Source organism: Neodiprion lecontei, chromosome 1 (assembly GCF_021901455.1).
Source record: "Neodiprion lecontei isolate iyNeoLeco1 chromosome 1, iyNeoLeco1.1, whole genome shotgun sequence".
NCBI classification, from domain to species: domain Eukaryota; kingdom Metazoa; phylum Arthropoda; class Insecta; order Hymenoptera; family Diprionidae; genus Neodiprion; species Neodiprion lecontei.
The window spans coordinates 12036519-12059429 of NC_060260.1; the positions used below are offsets into that span (position 1 = coordinate 12036519).

The window sequence follows — 22911 nt, forward strand, 5'->3', positions numbered from 1 at the left end:
AAAATAAGCAAAAGGCAAAGAGAATCAGTTAAAATTTTGCATTCTTAATTTTTTCCTCGAGTTGCCGGAACTTCTTTTAATAACATGTAACGATATTAGCTTCAGTGACATTTTGTGAATTTATGTTTCATCACGTTTCTATTTCAACGTTTTCTGGACCTAACTTTTTGAATTCGCAGAATGATTTCCGTCGAAAATTCCAGGTTTTTATGCATGCTTTTTTGTGAACAATATAAAAATATTCAATTCAACGCATAAGTAGTTGTAAGAACATATAAAATTAGGAAACCCTGACAAATGTCTCCATGAAAATGGTCAAGAATGAATAAACAAGTTGATTCGATTTTCAGCAGCCGTTTTTTGAATTTGAATAATTCTTTCTCAAACGCAGCGCCACTATGCGCGGCATATAGAAATTAAATATGTAAATAAACACTTAGTGGGTTGTTTTGTGTATCGTCAAAATTCATGCCTATGTAATGTTTGTTTGTAAATCGATCCGTCTGTGAATTTCTTTGAAAAACAAATCACATTTAACTGTCCAAAATTCAACGCTATTCAACAGTAACGTATGTCGCGTATACTTAAAGAAAAATGGATTTTGAACAAGGATTACCGTTGGAGAACACGTGAGTTTGAGGTTATGTTCTGTCGTGTCAACTCGTTTCTATTTTATTTCTATCAAATTCATGGTATGATTATTTTTTTGACAGCGAAAAAGAGGGAAGCACGATCATCAAGGAATACGTTATTACGGTAGAAAATTTAAAACAAGAATTGCAGAACTGTAAGGTAAGATGTTTCCCTCTTCGTTGCAGCTATATCGTTGCAAGTTTCGCCAGATTCTAATTCCAATCTTTTTCTTTTCAAGGTTGAGCAGGCCGCTCTTCGCTCCCAGCTTGGAAATATTCAAGAAAGTAACAAGGCAACTGCAGCAACTGTTCGAGACACATTTTCAAAAAGTCAAATAAATGACAACGGTGTCGAGTCGCTGAGCACCAAAGAAATGATATCAAATTTACAAAAACGGATTACGATTGTACAGATGGAAAAAGAATCCGTGTTTCAATTGTGGCAAATGGCTTTGAAGGCCATAGATATATTAGAGGAGGAGTTAAGAGGGTTTCATCGGGATGGCAAGGGAACAAAATTTTACGAAGAGCAGATGAATGGCGTAAGGGAGACTTACTCGGATGCGATTAAGGCGCTTGAGGCAAAGCTTGTGCAAGCCAGGGAAAATTTCATCAAACAGCAAACGCTCTGGGAAACTAGTAAAGATAAAATCAATGTACTAACTACAGAGAAAGACGAACTTCTAAGGCAGTTTTTGAATTTGCAAAAAGATTCTCAGGAGAAAGATTTAGCTGCGCAACAGCGCATAGAAACTTTGAAAGCGGAATTGACTTTGTCAAAGTCGGAGGTACGGAGGGTCACCGAATCGCAAATCAAACTGGAGGCAAAGTTGAGAGAAGCACAGCAGTTTATAGCGACTGTTGTTGCCAAGGATAATGAGGCAAAGAGTAAGGTTTCCGAGGCAATAGAATTGGTCGAGTCTGCAGTTAAGGAAAAAGAACTTGCATTGCAAAGAGAAGCACGGGCTGTGGAAGAAAGATTAGCGTTGGAAAATAACGTACCTAAGATTGTTGAAGAGTACAAAACATCGTTGGAAACGGAAATTTCGAAACTGAAAGAAGCCTACGAAAGGAATATTAAAAAGTATGCACTGGATATGAAAGAACTGAAAGTAGAACTTCAGCAAAAGTCAACATTGCTGGACAGAGCACAAAGGGAATCCAGACTGGTAGAAGAAGAATTAAATAAAGTGCGACTCGGTTCCGATGACTTTCTTCACCATTCAAACGCAAAGTTTCTTGTATTGCAACAACAACTACAAGATGCCGAGTTCAAGCTGCAAGTTAACGAAGAGACTTGTAGGAAAAAATACACTCTAAAGATTCAACAACTCGAACAACATGTTACAGAATTGGAGGAAAAGTTGATTGCCACTGGTGACCAGTTAAAACGCATGCAGAAACAAAGTTGCAGAGAAATGGAGGAACGAGTTCGCGAAGCAGACGAACGGACCAAGGAGGCTGTAGAGAGGTATGCAAATTTAGAGAGGAGGTTGGCACGAACCATTGATGAGAGGGAGAGTGTGACGGTTGAGCTACGCTTGCTGCAAGGGAATTTTGACCGCGATATCAAGCGAAAAGATCAAGAAAGGAGGTTTTTGGAAAATAGAGTCAGAGAGTTGCAGGAGGATGTACGAGCTGCGGCTAGCTCCATGGAGCAAACAGCTGCGCACGGAGACTCGCTTGCTCGTCAGATAAATATTCTGGAATTAGAGCTGAAGAAAAAAGCTGGAATAGAAAAATTGTACGTTTCATTGGGATGCAATTTAAATATGGATTTCGCTAATTCGTTGTTGCGTGTAAAAAACCGTTCGTGATTTCTAAGACTCATACGTACTTTGAGAAAAGAACGAGTCAAAAATTGCTTCAATGCACTTTTTGTACAATCTTCAGGATATTCATTTTTACAGGGTCAGTGATACTGAGCATCGTTGCAAAACGGAACTAATAGAGAAGATGAAGATATTGCAAGAAAAATGTGATAGAAGAACCAAAGAATTAACTCAGCATGTAGAGACCCATCAGAAGTTAAGCAATAAGTATGTGAATCAAATATACTATATAATATAGAAGCATGATTCAAGGGTACTTGTTACAGATTTTCGTTATACTTCCTTATATTCTCGAGACTAAAAATTAAAAAAAAATAAGATGCAAATTACCAGTATGTTTTTTCACAAAGATAGACTAACGATGAAATAATTGCATTATTTTAATGAAAATTAAATTTTAGGTGGAAAGAAGAAGCAAAACGACTTACGTCCAGTTTTCGGAAACGACTAAAGGAACTTCGTGCAAAAGTCATTGCCCTTCAGAAGGAGAATGAAGAATTGAACAAAGAACTTCTAGCTTCTCGGTACCAACTTGCAGAATTCAGAGAAAAAATGATTCATAGGTACCAGCATTAATTTTAACCGTCCTTCATGCTTAGGATAAGGAAAGAATTTTCACATTCTTGTACATTGAATTTAAGCTGTTGTATTACTTTTAATTACAGGTATGATCAAGGCGATACACCGAGGTGACGACTTTCAAGTATTTTGGTACTTAACACAATGTGGCCATTAGTAGATGTATATAATTCAATGATACAAAATCTAATTTATTTTCAATACACATTCCAGTACTTTTTCCAAAGCGATACTCATTTTCACCTAGCCTTGACCTCAACATTGTTCACGCGTTTCACGGCGCTTCTCAACTCTCGTAACTGAACAGAGTGTTACATTTCATACGTCAGTTGCATAATTCTCTATTTACATTCCACATACAAGTCATCACGAATGACCGTGCGTGTTGATTTACAGTGTGATAAAAACAAGCCCTAAGTTTACGAGAAAATATTGAGAAATCAGAGACTTCGAACTACGTTGAGGATTGAATACAAGCATTAAATAAACTGGGAAACCAGTAAAGAGGCTCAGACGCACCCTGGTGATCAAACCATGCGAGTCCCTCTTTCACCATATGATCTAAAGCCTTCTGTGCCCTCTGTCGTTCCCATCGTAATTCTTTTTCCAATAGTGACCGGGAGACGTGAGCGTTTCCCGATATTGAAGCTTGTTGGAGAACAGCGGTATGATCCATGCTCAGTTCTCCTGGGATTGATTGAACCAAGTATTTTCCTCTGCCAATCGGAACTATCGAAAATCCATTTCCAAATATTCTGAGTTTCTTTGCAGCTGCGAGCAAATCTTCATTAGATATTTCTTGGTGCTCTTTGCGCCTTCCTCTGGCCTGGACCAATCTCTCTCGCAACTCGTCCAGTAAAATCAAACCCCCGTTTTTATAGTTCGTTGCTAGGCATACCTCAACAATTTGCACAGCAATTTCGTAATAAAAGTCGCCAATTCCAAGAACAGACCAAAATCCCTTCCCAGATGCTAAAGGATCAACTCCGATGGAAGCACACATCTCCGTGAACTGACGTCGGAACTGGGGATTCTTTTTTATTTCATTTTTATGCTTTGAAGCAAACTCTTCTAGGTTTACTCTGAAGACTTCCAGCTGCTTAGTCATCTGTTCCAACTGGTTTTCCTGAATTTCCGTCCCCTTATCTTTGTATTTTTCTTGTTCAAGTTTTTGTTTGTGAATCGCACCTACTCCTGCCTTTCGCCGCATATTTTGATCGTTGGAGGATACTAGCCTGAAAATCAATGTCCATTATTCCAGGAATAGCATTTTCTCAACTAACGGTTTACCTATTGCTCCACTTCAAACCTACAAAACGCTGTATAGATGCCAATTTTATTGATATAAGCAAATGACAAATTAGTTCTTGATCGAAGTTTCATGGCATGTTACTTGAATTTGGCACAGTAGAAAGACTGCCAAGATATTTACACACTATTTATGCAAATACATTGAAAGATGAAAATAAATGTAATAAATCGGATAATGAGAGATGTCTAATACATTTTTTTTATATTTAACTCTTGGTTCAGGGACAAAACAGAGGCAAGCACAAATATTCCTATGCATAATGTGTGAAGTAAAATAATTTAACAAATTGAACTAAAGATTAGAGACTTGTTGAAGTAAATAATATATCATGCATAACAAGTTATAAAAATAGCAGCGCATAACGATTTAATCGACAAAAGAATATAAAATAATTACGTCCAAGGGCGCTGAATCAATGAAATAAGTGATATTCAACATCAATAATACATTGATCGAATTGTAAAAAGTACCTTCAATTATCAAATAATTCCTCTATGTATGATTTCTCCAAAACGTCTGCCTTCGTTTTACTCGATAAATAGAGTTACTCTCGTGGTTTCTAAAAACCAACTGGTTGTAAAGGTTATGTATTTCTGTCAGATACGTTGTATGGATATGTTGGTAATCACATTCAGGTTTGAAGCAACGACTACGCAAATTCTGATTAAATATTATATATTATTTTTAGGAGTTCGTAGTCACGAGGTTCCATGGTGTAATGGTTAGCACTCTGGACTCTGAATCCAGCGATCCGAGTTCAAATCTCGGTGGGACCTAATATTTTTATTTATTTAAGTCCATGGAGTCATAATGGAAAGTATTTTTACCACTTATTTCAAATCTATTTTTTAAGTATTACGAGAATTTTTCAACATACTTCAGTACGGTTCTCTACTTGCTCTGATAGTATGCAGATATGTCTCCAAAACCTAAAACGTCGACTGAAGAATATACCTTAGACTAATTATTGCGAGATATTGTGTATTATTGTTGTTAGAAACAAATTGATTGAAAAAAATCGTAAAAATTGAAGAAATAATTCATTTGCGAGCAAATTACTCCTGATACATAAATTATATGTTATTGGGGTCGCTGAATCCTAACCTAAACTAAAGTCAGATTTTGGATATTTAAAATGGCGGTCCAGTATGGCGGATGAAAATTTTAAATTGGATCGAATCTAGACTAAAATTCATGTCAACTATTGAGGTCCATCACTTTTAATTCTGATAATTAGACTTCAAGTTCGTCAGAAGTGACTCGAAAACTCACTGTGCTCAGATTTTTGTCCAACTTTGATTAATTTTTCACACTTTTATCTTCCATATTGAATCCGCTATCTTGAATTTTCAAATTCTGATTTTAGATTTGTAACTCACTACCCCAGAAATCCTAAAGAACTATATTGTTATAAAAGTTGACTCACAATCAGAGCAATAATGTGTGACTCAAAGGGTTAGGAAAAATCCGTCTGCTAGTTAATTAAACAAAACGAAAAATAAATTGGTGTGATACGAAATAGTCGTACATACTACGCACGATCAACACATGTTCTTCGGGAATGCATATAGATCTTCCTCTTGTGTAGATAAAGTCAAATAGAAGAATCTTTTCTAGAGGGCATTGCCACTTTGTACTTGGTATATGCATACGTACCTATGCAGATGACAATATGATAAGTGGCCGCGAGGTACGGTGGAACGATCTATAGAGTAGATTTTTAAATAAAGAAAGATTTGTTGGTAATTACCAAGACAAAGTGTCATTCAAAATGAAACGTCCACTTGAAGATCAAGACAATGGGTATGAGAAAAACCCTATCGTTTTTCTGGACATCGCCGTCGACGGTGAAAAAGGTGCGTAGATCAGTTCGATGTTTTTTAGGTTATATTGCGCCGTCCTTTGAGCAGTTATTATACCCTTTGAGCATTTCGTCAACATCGTCAATTGTTATTTTTCTCGTCGTTAAGATGTAAAAATAACGTTCTTATTATCTTGTGAAAGTGGGACGCGTCGTGCTCGAGTTATTCAAACACTTGGTGCCAAGAACAGCTGAAAATTTCAGAGCGCTTTGCACCGGAGAAAAGGGAATCGGAGTGAATGGAAAACCCCTGCACTACAAAGGCTCCATTTTTCACAAAGGTATGAATTGCATTACATCGATGCCAAAATTCATCGATTCACCAATTTTGAGTTTTCTTTTTCATCAATCTTTCAGTCGTGCCTCAATGCATGATTCAGGGTGGTGACATTATAAACTTCGATGGCTCTGGAGGGGAGAGCATATACGGGTCAAACTTTGAGGATGAGAGTTTTGAATACAAAAGTTTAGAACACGGATGTCTCGTGATGGTCAACGAAGGGTCTAAGAATTCGAATAGTTCCCAATTTGTCATCACCGCTGTACCTTGCTCTCATTTAGATGAAACAAACGTTGCATTTGGAAAAGTGATCAAAGGGATGGGCGTCGTGTTTGAAGTAAATGAGGTGGAAACAATTAAAGATGTGCCACAAAAGGTAACAATGAGAAAATCACTACGGTACCATGTTTATTGGTCGTGAGTGGTATTCCATCAGAACTCATGTCTCACTTTGTAAATGATACACAGGAAGTACGTATAGTGGATTGTGGGGAACTCAAAAGAGGTGAATCATGGGGATTGGAGGAAAGAGATGGTACAGAAGATGTGTTTCCTTCTTGGCCAGAGGATTGGGATTTAGATTTAACTGCTAACAAAATCGATGTAAGATTGAATATAGAACAAATTACTATTGCCTTCCTTGGTGATACTTTGTACAGTCTATTTCAGTAGTTGGCATTACTTTAAACTGAATTCACTGGAATTCCAGTCATAATCAGTGAAATTTATATTTTGATATTTTTAGCCTCTGTTTCGAAGTTGTGGCTGAAATAAATGGTGTATAATTACACAAAACTTATCAACGAGTTATACAAAGATGCGGCTTTTCTTATATCTTTTATAAGTAGAAACTGCCAGGACTAAGAAAATTCAATGTAAAATGGAGAAAAACGTATAAACGCGAAATACATAAACGAGCTTTCACTGCAATATTATTGAACCAAGGAAAATTTGAAAACTAACCAAGCATGATCATACGTCATTTATGTTATTATCAACAGATTTCCTGCATTGAAGATGTTGTAAAAAAAATCAAAGACTCTGGCAATCATCATTTTTCAAAAGAAGATTATGCAACAGCGGAGCGGAAGTATACAAAGGCGTTGAGATATATCGAGTGGGGGACGAAATTGAATGACTCGACCGAAAAGTCGAGTGAGATTACAGAGGGAGGAGAACTGAAAGTCGCTATTCTATCAAATCTTGCTGCAGTGAAATTAAAACGAGACCAATATAGGGAAGCCCTGAAAATTTGCAATAAGGTAAAAAAAAAAACATACCTGACAATACGAATTATATGGATAAATCACACAAGTATCAAGTTGTTTTGTGACTAATGAGATTATCAAGACCGATTTATAATAAATTAATATTTATCCAGATTCTCAACGTTGATAGAAACAATTGCAAAGCAATGTACAGAAGAGGTCTAGCACATATGGGTCTAAACGAATATCAACTTGCTCTGATGGATATGAAACAAGCATTGGAAGAGATGCCCAATAATAGGGAGATCATACAGAAAATGGAAAAAGTGAACAAGATTATACAATCGTACCTGGTTTATGAAAAAGAGATATGCCTGAAAATGTTCAAATGAAATTTATGTACATACTATGTAAATGCACGCACTCGCGGAAACGGAATTTTGTAAACGGTTATATGGAGTCTGTTATCATGAAGGATTAAATTTATCAATATTTGAGTTAAGGCCTATATATTTCTTTGTTAAAGAAGCTGGCTTGGAAATTTTTATGATCATTATTTAAGATTACAAACAAGAACTGATTGATCACGGCTTGGCTATACGCTGCTGATTTCCTAAAAAATGTCAATTCATTAATTCAAACATATAGAACAATCCGAGTACATGGTATTAAGTTTAGTGACTTTGTAATGAATCAAATTTATTGATCTAATTCTCATGTATAGCGGACATTGGAAATTGTGACCCAAGCTCTAGCTTTTTACGTCACTTTATCGGATGATGTTTAAGATTGTTAAAACTGCAGAATTTTGTTAAATCTACTTTCCAGCACTGATAATACGGCAAAATTGTAAATTCATGATTATGGAGCCAGTTACATGCCTGATGTGTTAATAAATGAATAAAGTCAGAAGGAATACATATATTTTTAAAAATTCAATTCTAAATTAAGAGTTTTACCCTGTTTTGTTCAGAATTTCAAAGATCAAAAACATTATTTGTTCGTTACATAAAGAAACGATCAGCTAAGAATATTTTGGTTCATGAATTGTTTTCTGAAATGAAATAGATACTATTGATGATTCAATTTCAGTGTAGCGTTTGAAAAGAAATATTTATAATAGTAGCAATACAATTTCTGAGTCGATCAATTTGATTTTTATACTGTGATGGAATTGATGAAAAAAAAAAAACCAAACTTAGGCATTCGAAGGAGGTTAAAGGGAATGAAATGACCGAATTTATCTAACTGTGATTTGTTGATAATTTTATCAATATCTTGTATATTTTTTATCTAGTATGAATTGTGGGAGCAGAAAAAAGTTATTGATAGAAAATTAGAAAGCAATGGATGTGAAAAGTCAGAATATAAAGTGGTTACATTGTGTATTTATTTGCTTGTGAACGTGCAGTTATTTTATGTCTAACCATTTTATGAAAAAGGCCTGTATAAATTAGATTTATATACCTATGTAACATTACATATTCAACTAACTTGTAGTAATTATAAATATTTCATGTAATTGAATTAGCGACAAAAGCATTTTATGAAGCCAATGTCAAGAATGAGGTTCTACAAAAACCGATTTATGGATTATTGATGCCATCTTTCAGTGCAACGTTTAGTTATAATATTAAGTAATATAGTAAATATACATACTAACAAAATTGAGGTAACATGTAATCTTCTGCTTCATCTAATTCATACAGACTTTTTAATATTGCGAGTAACTCAGATGACTTAATAAAATTCAATGTGTAAATATATATATATATATGTATATATACATATATCATCAATGCATTTCATATTATTTTGCTACCTATCTTAACTGTCGATCAACAGGTTTAAATTACCAAGTATAGCGTTCATAGCATCATTATTATAAAAAACGTTTGAGTTCTATAACATTTTTACTAATATTTTTTTTGTATGAAATTCATAAGCATTAAATGCGCCGTACAAATTATCGTTAATTTGGGTACACAGTTTATCGAGCACAATATGTCAATTGTACCCACGTCAGCAAATTTTCCAAATCTGTCAAGATTTTGCTACCTTCTCTAAGTATGCTTACATGGGAATCTTATTTTCACGGAAAAAATTGTATATTAGTTTAAATTTATGTTTCATTTTTGTATACTAATATGTATATTTCACATCAGCTCTTAGAATAAAGTAACATTAGAATCTGTGCTGTTCACAATTTGATATTAGTGAAATAAAATTGGATGGAGAATACAGCCGGAATGTGTTATACAATAAATACAAAAGCTTTCGGATATCTCAGATATACAGTCCAATGTTTCAGTCTGTTATTAAGACTCAACAACGAATGTAATTTAAATCTACTTTTTGATAATGACGCATGTATATTATTCAAGTGTGATGTTATTTCACATGGCAGTCTGCGGTAACTTGCTTATTACAGTTGTGCTTATTTTATTTTCTTGGAATGTAGTATAGTAACTCAAAGTTATTCGGTCTGTTTACTTACATACTTAGGTATATTACAAGATAGATATTCATCAGGGGTGCAAATTTTCATTACATGACTTGAAAAAAGTACTAACAGTTGTTAGTTTATAACTGTGCATCTTTGTATTTTTCATAAAAGTATACACATAGCATGCACGTTTGGTGCACAATGACACTATCGCACAGTATAATCATTCTTTAGAGAAAAATATGATAAATCATAATGTCATAGATTCCCATACCGTCTGGGGTGTAAATAAAATTCTGCAAGGAGTAATCTAAATTTATAAGATAAATTTATCCAGATAAGATTCAACATTTTGGCTACTATTCAGATCAAGCTTCGTTTCGCATCGTGTTGTTACACGAATAAATGATTCTGTTCTGACTGAATTACATTTAGGTGTGAAGTAGGAACTAGTGAAGTAGAATGCAATTATGAATACTTTTAATCGATATTCTCACACTAAATTTTAATTCGTAATTATAACAGCATAGGTTAGTACTAAAAATATAAAATAGAGGCGTAGCTATGCATAACTAATAAAAATGCACAGCACTACTTGATTCGAATCGCAGCCTTTGTCACAACAAACAGTAGCTACGTAACAAGTCTAATAAGATTACTATTATGTACGTTAAAGCTTGGAGCTAAAATATTGACTAGATCGAAGGATAACTTCGGAATACAATTGATCGCAAGAAGATTTTGCGCAGATCTGAAATTATCAGAATGTTTTGCCTTAAGTTTATAAAGTCACTACCGATCTTGTACGAAGTGTCGGTAGTTTCCTTTAGAACTATCATCTTTACCTTTATATAATTAGGGTTGTTTTTCATCTCCTGAAATCGTTTAACTCGATCGACTTACCCCGATTATCTGAAGGTAAACTTATTGTTAATATTATTCTACACAAAGTAAAAGGATAGATTAAGGAGACGGGGTATTTACCATTTTATTGGCTCTTTCCACTCGATTCTATTTACGATTGGATGAACATTCTGACTTTAGGTGTGTGCAAAGAACAGTTAATGACGAGGGAACAACTTGCCATGCAGTGCCTTTGCTTTAGCTTTCAACAAGATAATTTGACGTGCTGATGGTACGATTTAGTTTGGCTTGGTCTTGAATCGAAGCTAAAGGATGGATCTACTGCATCTCTGAGATCACGCGATAGCACAGGTACTTGGAATATTTGTCTCTTTGAAAAATCGATTCAAAGATTGCAAATTTGATGACAAATGTGACCCACATACGTCCTTCAACAACAAGATGTAACCCAAGAAATAAACGATAAGATTGTATACGGTGAGCATCAGGAAAGGCTGCCATTGTGGTGGCTAGACAGCATTCTTTAAATTAAAATAATATTTCATGCACAAATTGATAAATTTTTAAATCTGACGAAAATTTATCTCTTATAGTAATAGACATTTTCATAAAGATCAGACTCCTAACATCCGGAGCAAACCACTCAACATCACCACTTCGAGAAAGTTCCTCTCTCTCATCACAAATCACAATAAAAAATATACATCGTAGAGTTCTCAAGTTTCAAAGTAATCATGTAATGTTGGATTGCTTTTTCAGTTCTTTCTTCTGCTTTACGTATTATATATAAATTTTGGATTGCTGTTTCATTTCTTTCTTCTACTTTACGTATTATGTATAAATATTGGATTTTATTTATCGAATCCTGAATCTGACCTTTCTGGTCTGTGGTCTTAGTTACTTTTACATTTACAATATATGTGCTGCAGCATGGATCATATTTCCGCGATTACGGAACTTTCTCATTTTACAAAAGCGATGGGAAGACTAATCAGGAGTTGATCAGATGCAGATGTATTAAAGAAGAGAAAACAGGAAGCAAGAAGAATGGAAAAGCTTTGTGCTCTACATAATGTTAGAAGAGTAAATTCAATCGGGAAAACGGGGTATCGTTCAGCCGGAGAGGAACTTAGTCATGTAAGTGTTGAAAGCGTTGTCGAAGATCTATGATACATTATACATCTTACAATTAATACAGAAGCATTTCCGATTTATGAGTGACTGAGAATGTACATTTAACAGAGTAAGCTTTTACTACTTATAAACCATATTTTCGCAACTTGGAGAAAAAATGTATTTCATTATGGTTGCAAAATACAGTCTGCCTGAACATACCCAGAAATATTTACAACTTTGGGATAATTAAATTGTACATCCCATTGTTCTAACTACTCATGATTTTCTGTAATCTGAAACGAAATTGGAAACCCATTTACTATGGTGGAGTTATGATATAACGGTCACTATTGAACAAAATACTGAGTATTGATAGGCTTCTATTATTATTTTTTAATAAGGAAATAAAATATTATTATTATGACAGCATCTTGGAACAATAACTGAGATTTGAAACACTGTAACTTACATGAAATTAGTTTTTAAATGACACGTTCTTTGTATTACTAGCTCAAACCTCTTGGTACGGAGTAATTTTTGATCTGATAGTAATGGCGGAAAAGTTATTTGAGTTGATAATGTTGACTGATAATATTCATATTTTAAACTCATGTTATTTGTAAGGTCCAAAAACGTATGCAATCGGTAATTAGTGCCAGTAAAAGTAACCGAATCTAATTCACCCTCAAGGAAATGTTCATAACTTTGGAAACTGAGTGATATGATAATGTTGAATTATTCTACCAAATGTTTAGGAGGATGATGAAGAATTGATTAAATGTTATGTTCAGTGCATTAACTAAAATTAAAATAACCTATCGTTTTGTAAACAATCGAATGTAGTCCAGACGTGTGGATATGCCAATAAGTGAATGTTTAAAAAATGAATCCACTACCAATTTTCTTAGATTTTAAATCTGGATTACATTAATAATATCGTTTTCTCTTTGGTAAAGTTACTTTTGGTATGTATAGATATACATACTTGTTATGAACATGTGAGCATTTTTCCGTACGAGCATGAAATATAGGTATTTTTTCCGTTAAAAAATCTGCAAATAGGTAGCTGCCGTTTTTTGCCATTCATCGCATCGATGATTGATGACATGATACTGAAATAGTTTTAATTTACCCTATAAAAAGCAATGTATGTGATTATATTGTAGTACTATTGTGCTCTTTTTCTTTTTTGTATTTGGCACAAATTATCATTAAAATTTGTACCATGTTAAGTTGTCAATAGTTATTTTCGCAAGACTTTCACTTATAGTACCTCCAGGTGGTGAGTTATGAATTATGCTATCGACACATGCATTATAACTTATTCATCATCCTGATTTAAGCTGACATCACGCTCTTTGGAATCTTTTTCCTTTTCACTATCGGCGTCGCTTTCCCTTCTATTTTCCGTTTTAATTAAACTATGTAATTCTTTGCAAAGAGTCTCTTCGCAAACCTCACCATCTATAGCTGCGTCCTCGATGACGTCTTTATATTCGATCTCCACTTCTCCATCTACATCTTTATATTCACCTTCCATAATCTCTTCACAGCTTTTAAACACATCAGGATTTTCATTAGAATTTAGCAATTCCGGATTTTCGTTGGAATTTAAAATGTCTGTGTTTACTTCATCGTCCGTTGTATCTGTCGATTGCGAAACCTTTTTCAAAACACTATCTACTAAATTTGATGCGAAACTTTTATTTTCATTTCCTTCGTGTATAGTCTGATGAATTGACAATGATTGAGGTCTGCTTGCACGTGAATATGGAAACGTATTGGCTTCGCCAGCTGGAGTGTGAACCGCTGATATTTCAGTTTGCGTTGCAACACCGTTGTCCAACGTTGTGGGCTTTGGTTGCATGTTAGACATACAGCGTTTTATTTCTGACATGGAGTCTTGCAATTGTTGTACCTGCAAATATAATAAAATAGCCGTAATCTTTCATCTGATATGCCTATATCTGTATATTTTACTCACTGCAATGCAAATACAATTGCCTACTTGTGAGTGCAGCAAAGTACACGTTTGGGCAAGGTTATTAACCACAACTGAGTTAGCGTGTGACGTTCCTTCAACATCTCCACCAGTGTTCGATCCTGGCTGGAGACTGACTATTTTTTTCCAAAGTGCATTTATAGCTTGCATTTGTAATAATTGCAACTTATGCTCGCTTTCTAAAGCTGTTCTCGTTGCCTCCATGTCGGTCGATAATTTTCTGTTGACAGGTGTTTCAATATATTGAATTGTAAATCGGAAAATGACCCTAACACATGAGTAATCTTCAGTAATTTCATTATCCAAAATTCAACGTTTGAACTTTTATACTTACTGAATGTATTTGTTTGTTCTCATCATTTCAATATTTTTTAATATATTGGTTGCTTTTTTATTCAGATTTCGGGTACGGTACCCTCGCCACAGTCTTTGTATGCAAATAGCTGCTTTCTCTGTTTGATCATCTAAAACAAATTATGTTGGGTAAAGAAGAATAGCCCTATTTAAGGTATATTTAACAAAAAGGTGCTAATGTGATGAAGATGTTTTACAATTAAAAACTTGTTTTTCTATGAAAAGAAATATTTTTCATTAAAACATGAGAGCATCAACACACATGTTCAATCAATCTTTCCACAACAGTATAGTCTAGTGTTTGTTATGAATCATTTTTATCTATTCATACCCTTATTGGTGTCCTCTTGACGCCGTTGATTTGCTCGGTGTCGAATTCCATCCAGCTTTGCCTGACAGACTTCGCTGTCTTCGTCGCTACTCATCGTTATGTTATTATCACCGTCACCGTCCTTACTTCGCCTACCTGGAGTAGGTCTCCCCCTTTCCGTAGCGCTTTTTGGCCTATTAATACTTCGGCCTAAGTTTGGTGAGCTTTTATTATTCCTTTTGATCGGTAATGTTTTACTTTGAACGTAATTATTTATTTTAACACTGTGTGGACATTTTCCATTGGTATTAGTAATAACGGGCTTTGAAATGTTAGATTTTCCAATGTTGCAATTTGTTGCAGAGTTACTCTTTATTAAAGCATTGGTTTTAAGGACTCCCACATTTGTTTTGGCCATTGGATTAGGTGTAAAAGCAGTGGATACAGCTTTCCCTGCATTGTCCGGACATGGTTTCACGGGAATTGTAGTTTGAATTGGGGAATTCAATTTGCTAGGAGGCGTTTTTGGTAAAATACGTGAAAGACCTGACGGAGGTCTGAAATCTGGACTCATCAGCGATTCTGGTACCGGTAACAATTTTGTTGCTGCTTGCAAAGGACTGGAGGTTTCTGCAACAGTTTCATTAACATCAACACTGTGTTTTATGTTCGCTAAATTTTAATAAAATTATCTAGCAACTGACACGATTATTTTGAATGATGTTAAGAGAAGTTTAATGTATTCACCTTCGACCTGCAGTGAAGATTCGTTGTTATGTGTCATTTTGTGGCTCAGGCTATTGCTAAGCAAACTAGGGTCCAGACTTTGCGTCATCAGTACATCATCTCCTCCAAGAAGCGTGTGACCACTGTTAGATGTAGAATTAGGAGCATGGCAAGACGATACCATAGCATCAGGGTGACAACCAGCTAATATTTGATCTGGCGATCTTATTCTCATAGATTTTCGTGACGAGCCTAACAAAAGGGAATCTGTTTCAACTTTGGAAGATATCAGATTTTGAATACTGTATTAAAGTGCTTGGAAGACTTATGCTAGCTGAGCTAGCCGTTGTGTGCAAATGATAAATGTAATGGTAATCTTCTAGTCTGAACATTAATTTTGTTACCAAGCTTAGCTTTGTAAATTTTACCTAATTTACGTACTGCAGAAACAGTATTCTAGCCTACTATGGCAATAATTGTCTTATATTTTTTAGATATATTTATAGAACTCTCGACACTGAGTTTTGAGTAGCAATAAATGAAAACGCATTAAATGTTATCCAAGCTTTGTGAAGTACAGTCTATACTTCAAATAAATAGAATCAAGAACCACTCAAACGTTGAGTCTGAGATTCCTGATCCTGGACATAACACATTGAGAATTATCTGATCAGGCTCGGATTTGCAGATAAATAAGCATTAGAATTTAAAATCTCAATTTGATGGCATATATTTTGTCTGAATATTTCGCGCTGAATTTATTTCATATTACAGGGTATACACGGCATTTTAAATTAATCAAATAACATGAATAGTGTCTTTTTGTGTGTTCTCACACACTGTTTGTTTGACCAGGATCGAGGGTTTTCTTTGCTAAGTTTAGGGAACTTGACACCTCGTTGGGAAGCTTCTATTAGTACAAATATGTATGCTACGCATATTGTATGTGATATTTATGAAGCAGAATAATCTGATGAATATAGGTAATTTTAAATGCAATGTGACGTTGTGAATGCATTGTTTTCATATTGACAAGCATGATAATACCTCCAGTTCAATAGCAGTTTAGTGATCATTTTAGTTCCTAGTGATTTTGGGAAATCTATTTCTTTGTTATGCCGTAAACTTATGGCCATGCACTTTCGTGCATACAACCAAAACAATACTCTTTGTAAATGGCACAGAATAATATTAATAAGCTAAGTATAAGCAGCTGCTCAATGAAGACGAATACACTACAATATGCGACTTAATAATATTTGGCCAACTTTAATATCTGTGTACCTTTGCAAGGTGAATAGCAGGCACAAAATTTTGCATCGTAATATTTTGGTGATTGTATGGTCTTTTCTTCGTAATAAGACAACATGGGTGCAACTGGAGAAAAAATGTATAATGAGTGTGCATGGCCAGTTGAGATTTTCTAAGAAAATATTATTACCTAATATGGATTGTCCAATACACAACTTCCACTACGTCGAACTATCTTATTTAACTTTCAAATAATCATGGTTCAAATATACATATTGACCTGGCAGTGGTCAGGTAGGGTAAGTTTTATACCCCAGAAGCCAGAAATTAAAGCTCATAGTTTAGAAATAGCAATTGCAACCACTTTCACAGCGTTTATTTCTACTTTCTAGAAAATAGAGAGCAAGTCATGAATTGCCTGTGATCAGCTGGATCAGAGAATGAGTGCATTTAATCTTACTCGGGTATAATAACACATTACATATGCTATGAAGAAGTGTTTCAATAATGCTAAATTTATTAATATGACCAGAGAATAATTACTGATAAAGAGAAACTGCGCTATAGGAGGAACCAATTTAGAAAAATATTTTTTTTATCTACTTTGTGGTGAAAATGGAGAGATCGGGTTTCATTGTAAGTAAATTTGTCGGTGAGGTGAAAATTTTGAATATTTAATTTTCCATGTTTCTGAAAATTATTCTATTGTTCTGAGAATTTACTGAAAACATCCTGGTCTTTTTGTTCAACTCTTTCACACTTTTCACATACCTTAGATCTAATTATCAATATTTTTATTTCGTTAATAAATACTCATCCATTGAAACACAGAAACACAGTTATTTTTATATCTGTCCAATATTAGAGTGTGTCAAAAAACTTAGGTCAAAATTAATCTCCCTTATTGCACAATCTTCCCTTATGAGAATATGTCTCCTGTATTACAATATTTACCAGACCATTTTTGAAATATTTTCAATACTTCCATTGCTCATAATTTTAAAAAGATTAATCTGAGAGAGAAATATACACAAGTTTACAAAGTTTGAAAGAGATCCTCGAGGACCGAAACGCCAGCATTTGATGTGCTGATACTGCTATGTATGATTTAATTTACGTGGCATTATTGAGCCGTAATTTAGCATACGCTGAAGTGTATAACGATGGAGACATTCAAAAATAATTTGAAACCAGAGTCTATACGTCACTCCACTCCTGGGTTAGATACTAATGTGTGTAGGTGGGTGTGCGTGCACGCGTGTTAAATTTCTTTATGCCAAGAAGTAAAATGAAAATGGTGTTAAACCTACCATCGTGTAAAACTCAATCAATAACAATATCTGAATTTCCAAACGATATCCTCCACAGCTTGGAAAGCAATTTCGTGATAACAAGAACAGAACTATGATTGACTTAAGAGTACAAGATGAATGTCGATATCCATGTACGCTACTTTAACAGAGAATCCATGTATGTCGTGTTTTTAAAATCAGGCTTACCAGGTCGTCTTGGCGAGCTTGTCCTGTTTGTGTTAAGTCTGCGTCTAGCTGCTGGTGATGGACTCATACCAACGCTACTCAAACTGTGCACACTACCAGAGTCGCTTTGTTGGTTCAACTGTTGCTGATGATGCTGCGCTTTACTTAGAATCAATCGGAGTTTACGGTCTGCTTCATTTTCAAGGGACTCACCCGACAGAGGACAGACCGAAGCAAGGTAATGTGAGAGTAGTGTATGCTCACCAACCCGAAACTGCCTGCCACGCCCCTGTGAATAAAGCCACTCTGCTTTCAGGCTGAGTGGACAATGATTGTAAAGATATTTGTATCATTGTTCAATTGGTAAACATTGTTTCTGTTTAATGGTGTTGATTATTTGATAATGTCAAGTGCAAGTCCGGCACAAGCCAAATCGTAGTGGTTTTCAAAATAAATCGTTATGGAGATGACAAAAGTCATTACGAATGCTTCCACAAATAGAATAAGATTGTAATAAAGATTTCATGTATGAATGGCTTTTATGTATTCTATTATTGGGAGAATAATCTTGTTAGGTACTTAGGGAATTTGTAATTGATGTAAGCTTGTTTTAAATATATAGCACGTACGGCGAGAAGAAAAGTGTGTATGTGAATAATATTTCAAAACAATACTCACCTCTCAATTGGATCCACAGCATAGCCGTCAATTGATTTCAGACTCATACACCAATTGATAACAAATGGACGATAGTCAAATCCACTATAAACTATTGATTAAAGAATAATAAACTAGTGATAGAATACTAAATGTAATATAAAACCAAGTTTTAATGTTTTAGACAGATTCATCAGTCAGAAATATCCTTCACTAAATGTTTGTTTAGAAAACGATAGCAAAGCGTAGTTTCTAATACTTAAGGTACATTAATCAGACTCCGTACATTACTAGGAAATCGATGTGTGGTTTCTGACAATACACTTACTCCTCTCAAATTGGAAAAGTTGAGTAAAGTTTCGATTGATGTTAATAAAGATATTACAATGTTAATACGAATACTAATAAATTCGTACAAAAATGATCCTATGATTTTTGTGCAAGATTATCAACTATTGAAAGAACAGGCATGATCACGTTTTTGAATATTGATTTAACTGTACACACAATTAATAGATGGTTTTTTAGAGTCTGAAGGTCCGAGTGATAATATTTCTATACGATTCAAATTGATTTTCAATAACTACTGAAAGAGTAACTTAGAGTATTAAGTTTGATACAAAATTTAAAAATTGGCAAAGGATGACCTAGCTGAATATAGACACATTTTTATTTTTGGCTGTAAAATTATTACTTGTTAAAAAGGATACATACTGTTACCTGTCATACTGACACAAGGGTTGTTAGCAATTGAAAAATTGACTAAATTTGTTAAATTAGCCAAGTGCGACATCTCATTCAAATCCGTTATATTATTGTTAGCCAATGTCAAAGTTTCTAAACATCCAGGTAAATAACGTTCGCACTGTCGCAACGTTACTATACGATTATTGTGCAAAAATAATTCCTAAAAATCATTTCATCCATTTATTTACGATTATCTTGAAGATGAAAATAATTGTTGAGTCACGTGTGTCAGAAATAGGAAAGATGAATTTTGGTCTGTAATTTTTCTAATAGGATCAAATTTCTCGTAAAACGACTTTCCTTGGAAGTGAGTTTCAGAGGGCAAGTTTTTAGAATTTCATACAAAAAAACACTAGGTTTAAATTGCACATGACACTACATAGTGTTGATAACAGACAACTACATGCAATTACTAATGGCTTACTTTGTGATATGGATCTAGCTGTGTTTCTTTAACATAGTGTGCATAAGCGAGCAACGTTTTTCACGATTCGTTACGCTTGCCAGGTTGAATTTTTGTAATATTTAATATTGCTCGGTGATTTTCATTGATGTTGTAAACTACATTTTGATGAAATATCAATAGTAACTAAAGTAGCTAACTTTCATATTTTGAACAATAATTGTAAGATATCTTTTTACACTTCACGCAATACCAAATGAATGTATTGTATACTTCATATTGATTGGGAATGAAAGTGGAGATATAGCCAAGCAATATGGCACAAAGAGGTGAAGGGCGATTATCAGATGGTTTTAGGTGAATTACACGAACCTAAAGGTGGAGAGAGCTTTGTGCAACCCGAGTGGCTCTCATTTTTTACAATGGGGTAATACATAGTACAAAAAATACTATACTTGAAATATTTCAAAATAACCTACACATCCAGAAAAGCAGTAAATTTCCCACTACCAGATGTCAGAATAGGTATCACATTTTCGTTACCAATTAAATATGTCTAGTAGTAATATTCAAGTTCATTAAAATTGGTTAAAAATGATACGGGTGTGCAAGAAAAAACATTACAAAATAAACAAGGGCTAGGATCCAAAAAAAAATTACCTTTAAACATCGTAGGTACGAGATGTCTGATAGATGACTAATACTGTTCTCTGACAAATCCAGATGCTCCAATTTTGTGTTCGTATGTAAATGTTCGATGGACTGCAAAATAAAAAAAAAAAAAAATACATGAATTAATCTGTGGTACCGCCTCTATTATTGAAAATTGGTGACGAACCTGCGAATTATTTACGAAAAAATAATAAAGTTATATTTCTAACGTGAAACTCATGCTAAATATAGTGTTAATCATCAGTTAATCCAATTTTACCTTTATATTATTACCAGCGAGACAGAGAGTTTGTAAATTGCTCATGTCCTTAATGCCCTCTATAGTGAGAATGCCATTATTTGCCAGATTCAGTGTTACAAGATTGTGTAGCTTGGAAACTCCATACATTCGTAATAACTGGTTTCTTACGATCGATAGCTGAAAGTTTCGAATTGTGTTAATGTTCTTTGAAATTATATCTCTGATATTAATTACATGATAGAGAAACAGGAATGAAATTAATATTTATAAAAAAGAAAGTAAAAAAATGAATTAAATATGTGCGAATAATGTAAGTACTTTTTAAAACTTTTGAAGTCACTAATATTCTAAATATAATCAAATCTGCATAGGTATTGTTTGTAAAGTCTATTTCAATGTTTCGAATTCTTCAACTGTCCGGACTTTGTAATACGAATAAATTTAGTGACACAGAGTTGCTACAATGTTTCATTTTCGATACTTTGTTATTCCTGCACATTTAAACAAATATTATGGTTCACAATTTTCGATCTTAGTTTCCAAGCTTATAACAAAACATATCTCAGATGCCAAGGAAATAAGATCTCAAACCAAGCTTTGTTTTGACAGGATATAAAATTAATTAACATAATTTTCTCTCGGAAGAAGTGATTTAGAAAAATGTTTTGCTCGATGAATTGTTTATTGAATAGTTACTATACAGTGTAAAGTAGAAGAATTTCAAAATCGAACCTTTTGCTAATCTAGTGGAGAGTTTATACTTCATTAAAATAATAAGCATTAAACTGTATCGCGTTATCGTATTTAAAATAAGTTTGGTATGCTATGCTGCTAACTTTGACTTGAGCTCTAGCTGTTAGCCTGTGTGTTAATCGACTATAAACATCAACATTTAATAAAAATAAATAGGTATCAATTTAAATTTAAACATCATAAAGCAAAACTTTCAATTGTTGAGCTTCTTTGTACTTTTTCAACCAATTTCAGCGTGTGTGGCCACTATTTTTGGCTGTAGCTTCAACGGGATTTGAACATTGAAAATATTAAGGTGTCTTTAAGGAACTGCCAAAAATTTTTCTATAGATAGATAGAAATCTCTGAGCTTTCCAGGTTGTTCAGGTTTTCTATCTTATATTCGAAGTATGAAACTGGCAAGAAGTGACAGCTTCAATTACCTTGGTAATTTTGTTGTATGAGTCAAGATTATCCAAACGCTGTATTTCATTATCGTCAACAATTAGGGTATTGATGTCTGCATCCGATGGACATCTGCTCAATTTCTTTAGTCCCTGTCCACTCAGATCCAACGTATCGCAGACAAGAGATTCTGTAAAATATTTCTGTACATTAATCATTTGTTCACTGTTTGAATGTTGTACTAATTAAAGTTTTCAAACAGAATCAGGCTGGGGTGCAGAATAGAAAATAGCAATACGTCAAAAGTGACAGCGCGAAAATATCATGAATTACTGTCAGTTTGAGAATTAGCACGCGGCAACATTGCACTTCGAAATTGATAAGCTTAAGTTTTTTCAGAATTCGCATTGTCGTATTCGCAATTTCTAAATTAACACGTTAAACCTTGATTACGGTAAACGAAAATACATTAACTAACCCGTGGACGCCATGATGAACACAATAAATTGGCACGAAATCTATAAACGCTGTAAACTGGCAGACGCCGCAAATATGGCGTCTGCTCCGTAATACCACTGCATTCTGGGAAACTGCTTTCGTGTATTCCGAAATATACTTCCAGTAAGACTTTCTGTATAAAGTTTCACCAATGCTACTTCTTTCCCTTGTTCGTGCGCTGTGAGGTGGGCTCGTTCGAATATTTTCCAGTCAACGTTTAAAGGCTCGAAAGAGGTTGCAAACTGCCGTAGTCGACGTTTTATTCTTCAATTCAATATCTTTAGGAAAATCCTTGATAGAGTCGT

The 22911-nt window shown here is 34.3% G+C and overlaps 4 protein-coding genes and 1 non-coding gene across 10 annotated transcripts; 3 read left to right on the forward strand and 2 right to left on the reverse strand.

Annotated features, from left to right (window-relative positions):
- Positions 1 to 423: 423 nt before the first annotated feature.
- LOC107221958 (sodium channel and clathrin linker 1) lies at positions 424 to 3468 on the forward strand. Of its 2 annotated transcripts, none has more exons than XM_046739388.1 (6): positions 424 to 629; positions 714 to 792; positions 872 to 2376; positions 2543 to 2671; positions 2866 to 3027; positions 3130 to 3468. In XM_046739388.1, the coding sequence occupies exons 1-6, from the start codon at positions 595 to 597 to the stop codon at positions 3155 to 3157; spliced, it is 1938 nt and encodes a 645-aa protein (XP_046595344.1). In that variant the 5' UTR covers positions 424 to 594; the 3' UTR covers positions 3158 to 3468. The 2 variants fall into 2 exon arrangements, with proteins under 2 accessions (XP_046595344.1, XP_015516631.2); XM_015661145.2 differs by having other exon boundaries at positions 872 to 2103.
- LOC107221959 (vacuolar-sorting protein SNF8) lies at positions 3095 to 5893 on the reverse strand. 3 transcript variants are annotated; one of them, XM_046739648.1, is made up of 2 exons: positions 5782 to 5893; positions 3095 to 4278 (listed from the first exon to the last, which is right to left on the reverse strand). In XM_046739648.1, the coding sequence occupies exon 2, from the start codon at positions 4251 to 4253 to the stop codon at positions 3498 to 3500; it is 756 nt and encodes a 251-aa protein (XP_046595604.1). In that variant the 5' UTR covers positions 4254 to 4278; positions 5782 to 5893; the 3' UTR covers positions 3095 to 3497. The 3 variants fall into 3 exon arrangements, with proteins under 3 accessions (XP_046595604.1, XP_015516633.1, XP_046595664.1); XM_015661147.2 differs by lacking the exon at positions 5782 to 5893 and adding an exon at positions 4826 to 5044; XM_046739708.1 differs by lacking the exon at positions 5782 to 5893 and adding an exon at positions 4334 to 4622.
- Trnaq-cug lies at positions 5060 to 5131 on the forward strand. Its single transcript has one exon. It is a non-coding gene; the product is annotated as a tRNA-Gln (tRNA).
- A 92-nt stretch (positions 5894 to 5985) lies between the features above and the next one.
- LOC107221954 (peptidyl-prolyl cis-trans isomerase D) lies at positions 5986 to 8620 on the forward strand. The gene is made up of 6 exons (XM_015661142.2): positions 5986 to 6211; positions 6360 to 6497; positions 6574 to 6872; positions 6965 to 7099; positions 7498 to 7758; positions 7878 to 8620. The coding sequence occupies exons 1-6, from the start codon at positions 6127 to 6129 to the stop codon at positions 8094 to 8096; spliced, it is 1137 nt and encodes a 378-aa protein (XP_015516628.2). The 5' UTR covers positions 5986 to 6126; the 3' UTR covers positions 8097 to 8620.
- Positions 8621 to 9072: 452 nt separating this feature from the next.
- Positions 9073 to 22669, reverse strand: LOC107221960 (centrosomal protein of 97 kDa). 3 transcript variants are annotated; one of them, XM_015661148.2, is made up of 12 exons: positions 22587 to 22669; positions 22147 to 22298; positions 20990 to 21148; positions 20719 to 20820; positions 19619 to 19815; positions 18930 to 19013; positions 18273 to 18568; positions 15544 to 15774; positions 14818 to 15426; positions 14467 to 14596; positions 14139 to 14352; positions 9073 to 14048 (listed from the first exon to the last, which is right to left on the reverse strand). In XM_015661148.2, exons 1-12 carry the CDS (start codon positions 22597 to 22599, stop codon positions 13452 to 13454), a joined length of 2784 nt encoding a protein of 927 aa, XP_015516634.1. In that variant the 5' UTR covers positions 22600 to 22669; the 3' UTR covers positions 9073 to 13451. The 3 variants fall into 3 exon arrangements, with proteins under 3 accessions (XP_015516634.1, XP_046595228.1, XP_046595223.1); XM_046739272.1 differs by having other exon boundaries at positions 15544 to 15789; XM_046739267.1 differs by having other exon boundaries at positions 15544 to 15798.
- Positions 22670 to 22911: the final 242 nt, after the last annotated feature.

Coding starts and splice junctions, on each gene's coding strand:
- LOC107221958 (XM_046739388.1), top strand. CDS start 595: ATGGATTTTGAACAAGGATTACCGTTGGAGAACAC. Junction 630..713: donor GGATTACCGTTGGAGAACAC/GTGAGTTTGAGG, acceptor TTTTTTTGACAG/CGAAAAAGAGGGAAGCACGA. Junction 2,672..2,865: donor CATCAGAAGTTAAGCAATAA/GTATGTGAATCA, acceptor ATTAAATTTTAG/GTGGAAAGAAGAAGCAAAAC.
- LOC107221959 (XM_046739648.1), bottom strand. CDS start 4,253: ATGCGGCGAAAGGCAGGAGTAGGTGCGATTCACAAACAAAAACTTGAA.
- LOC107221954 (XM_015661142.2), top strand. CDS start 6,127: ATGAAACGTCCACTTGAAGATCAAGACAATGGGTATGAGAAAAACCCT. Junction 7,100..7,497: donor TAACTGCTAACAAAATCGAT/GTAAGATTGAAT, acceptor TATTATCAACAG/ATTTCCTGCATTGAAGATGT. Junction 7,759..7,877: donor CCCTGAAAATTTGCAATAAG/GTAAAAAAAAAA, acceptor ATATTTATCCAG/ATTCTCAACGTTGATAGAAA.
- LOC107221960 (XM_046739267.1), bottom strand. Junction 21,149..22,146: donor CATACAACAAAATTACCAAG/GTAATTGAAGCT, acceptor CGAAACTTTCAG/CTATCGATCGTAAGAAACCA. Junction 15,799..18,272: donor AAGCTCGCCAAGACGACCTG/GTAAGCCTGATT, acceptor TATCTTCCAAAG/TTGAAACAGATTCCCTTTTG.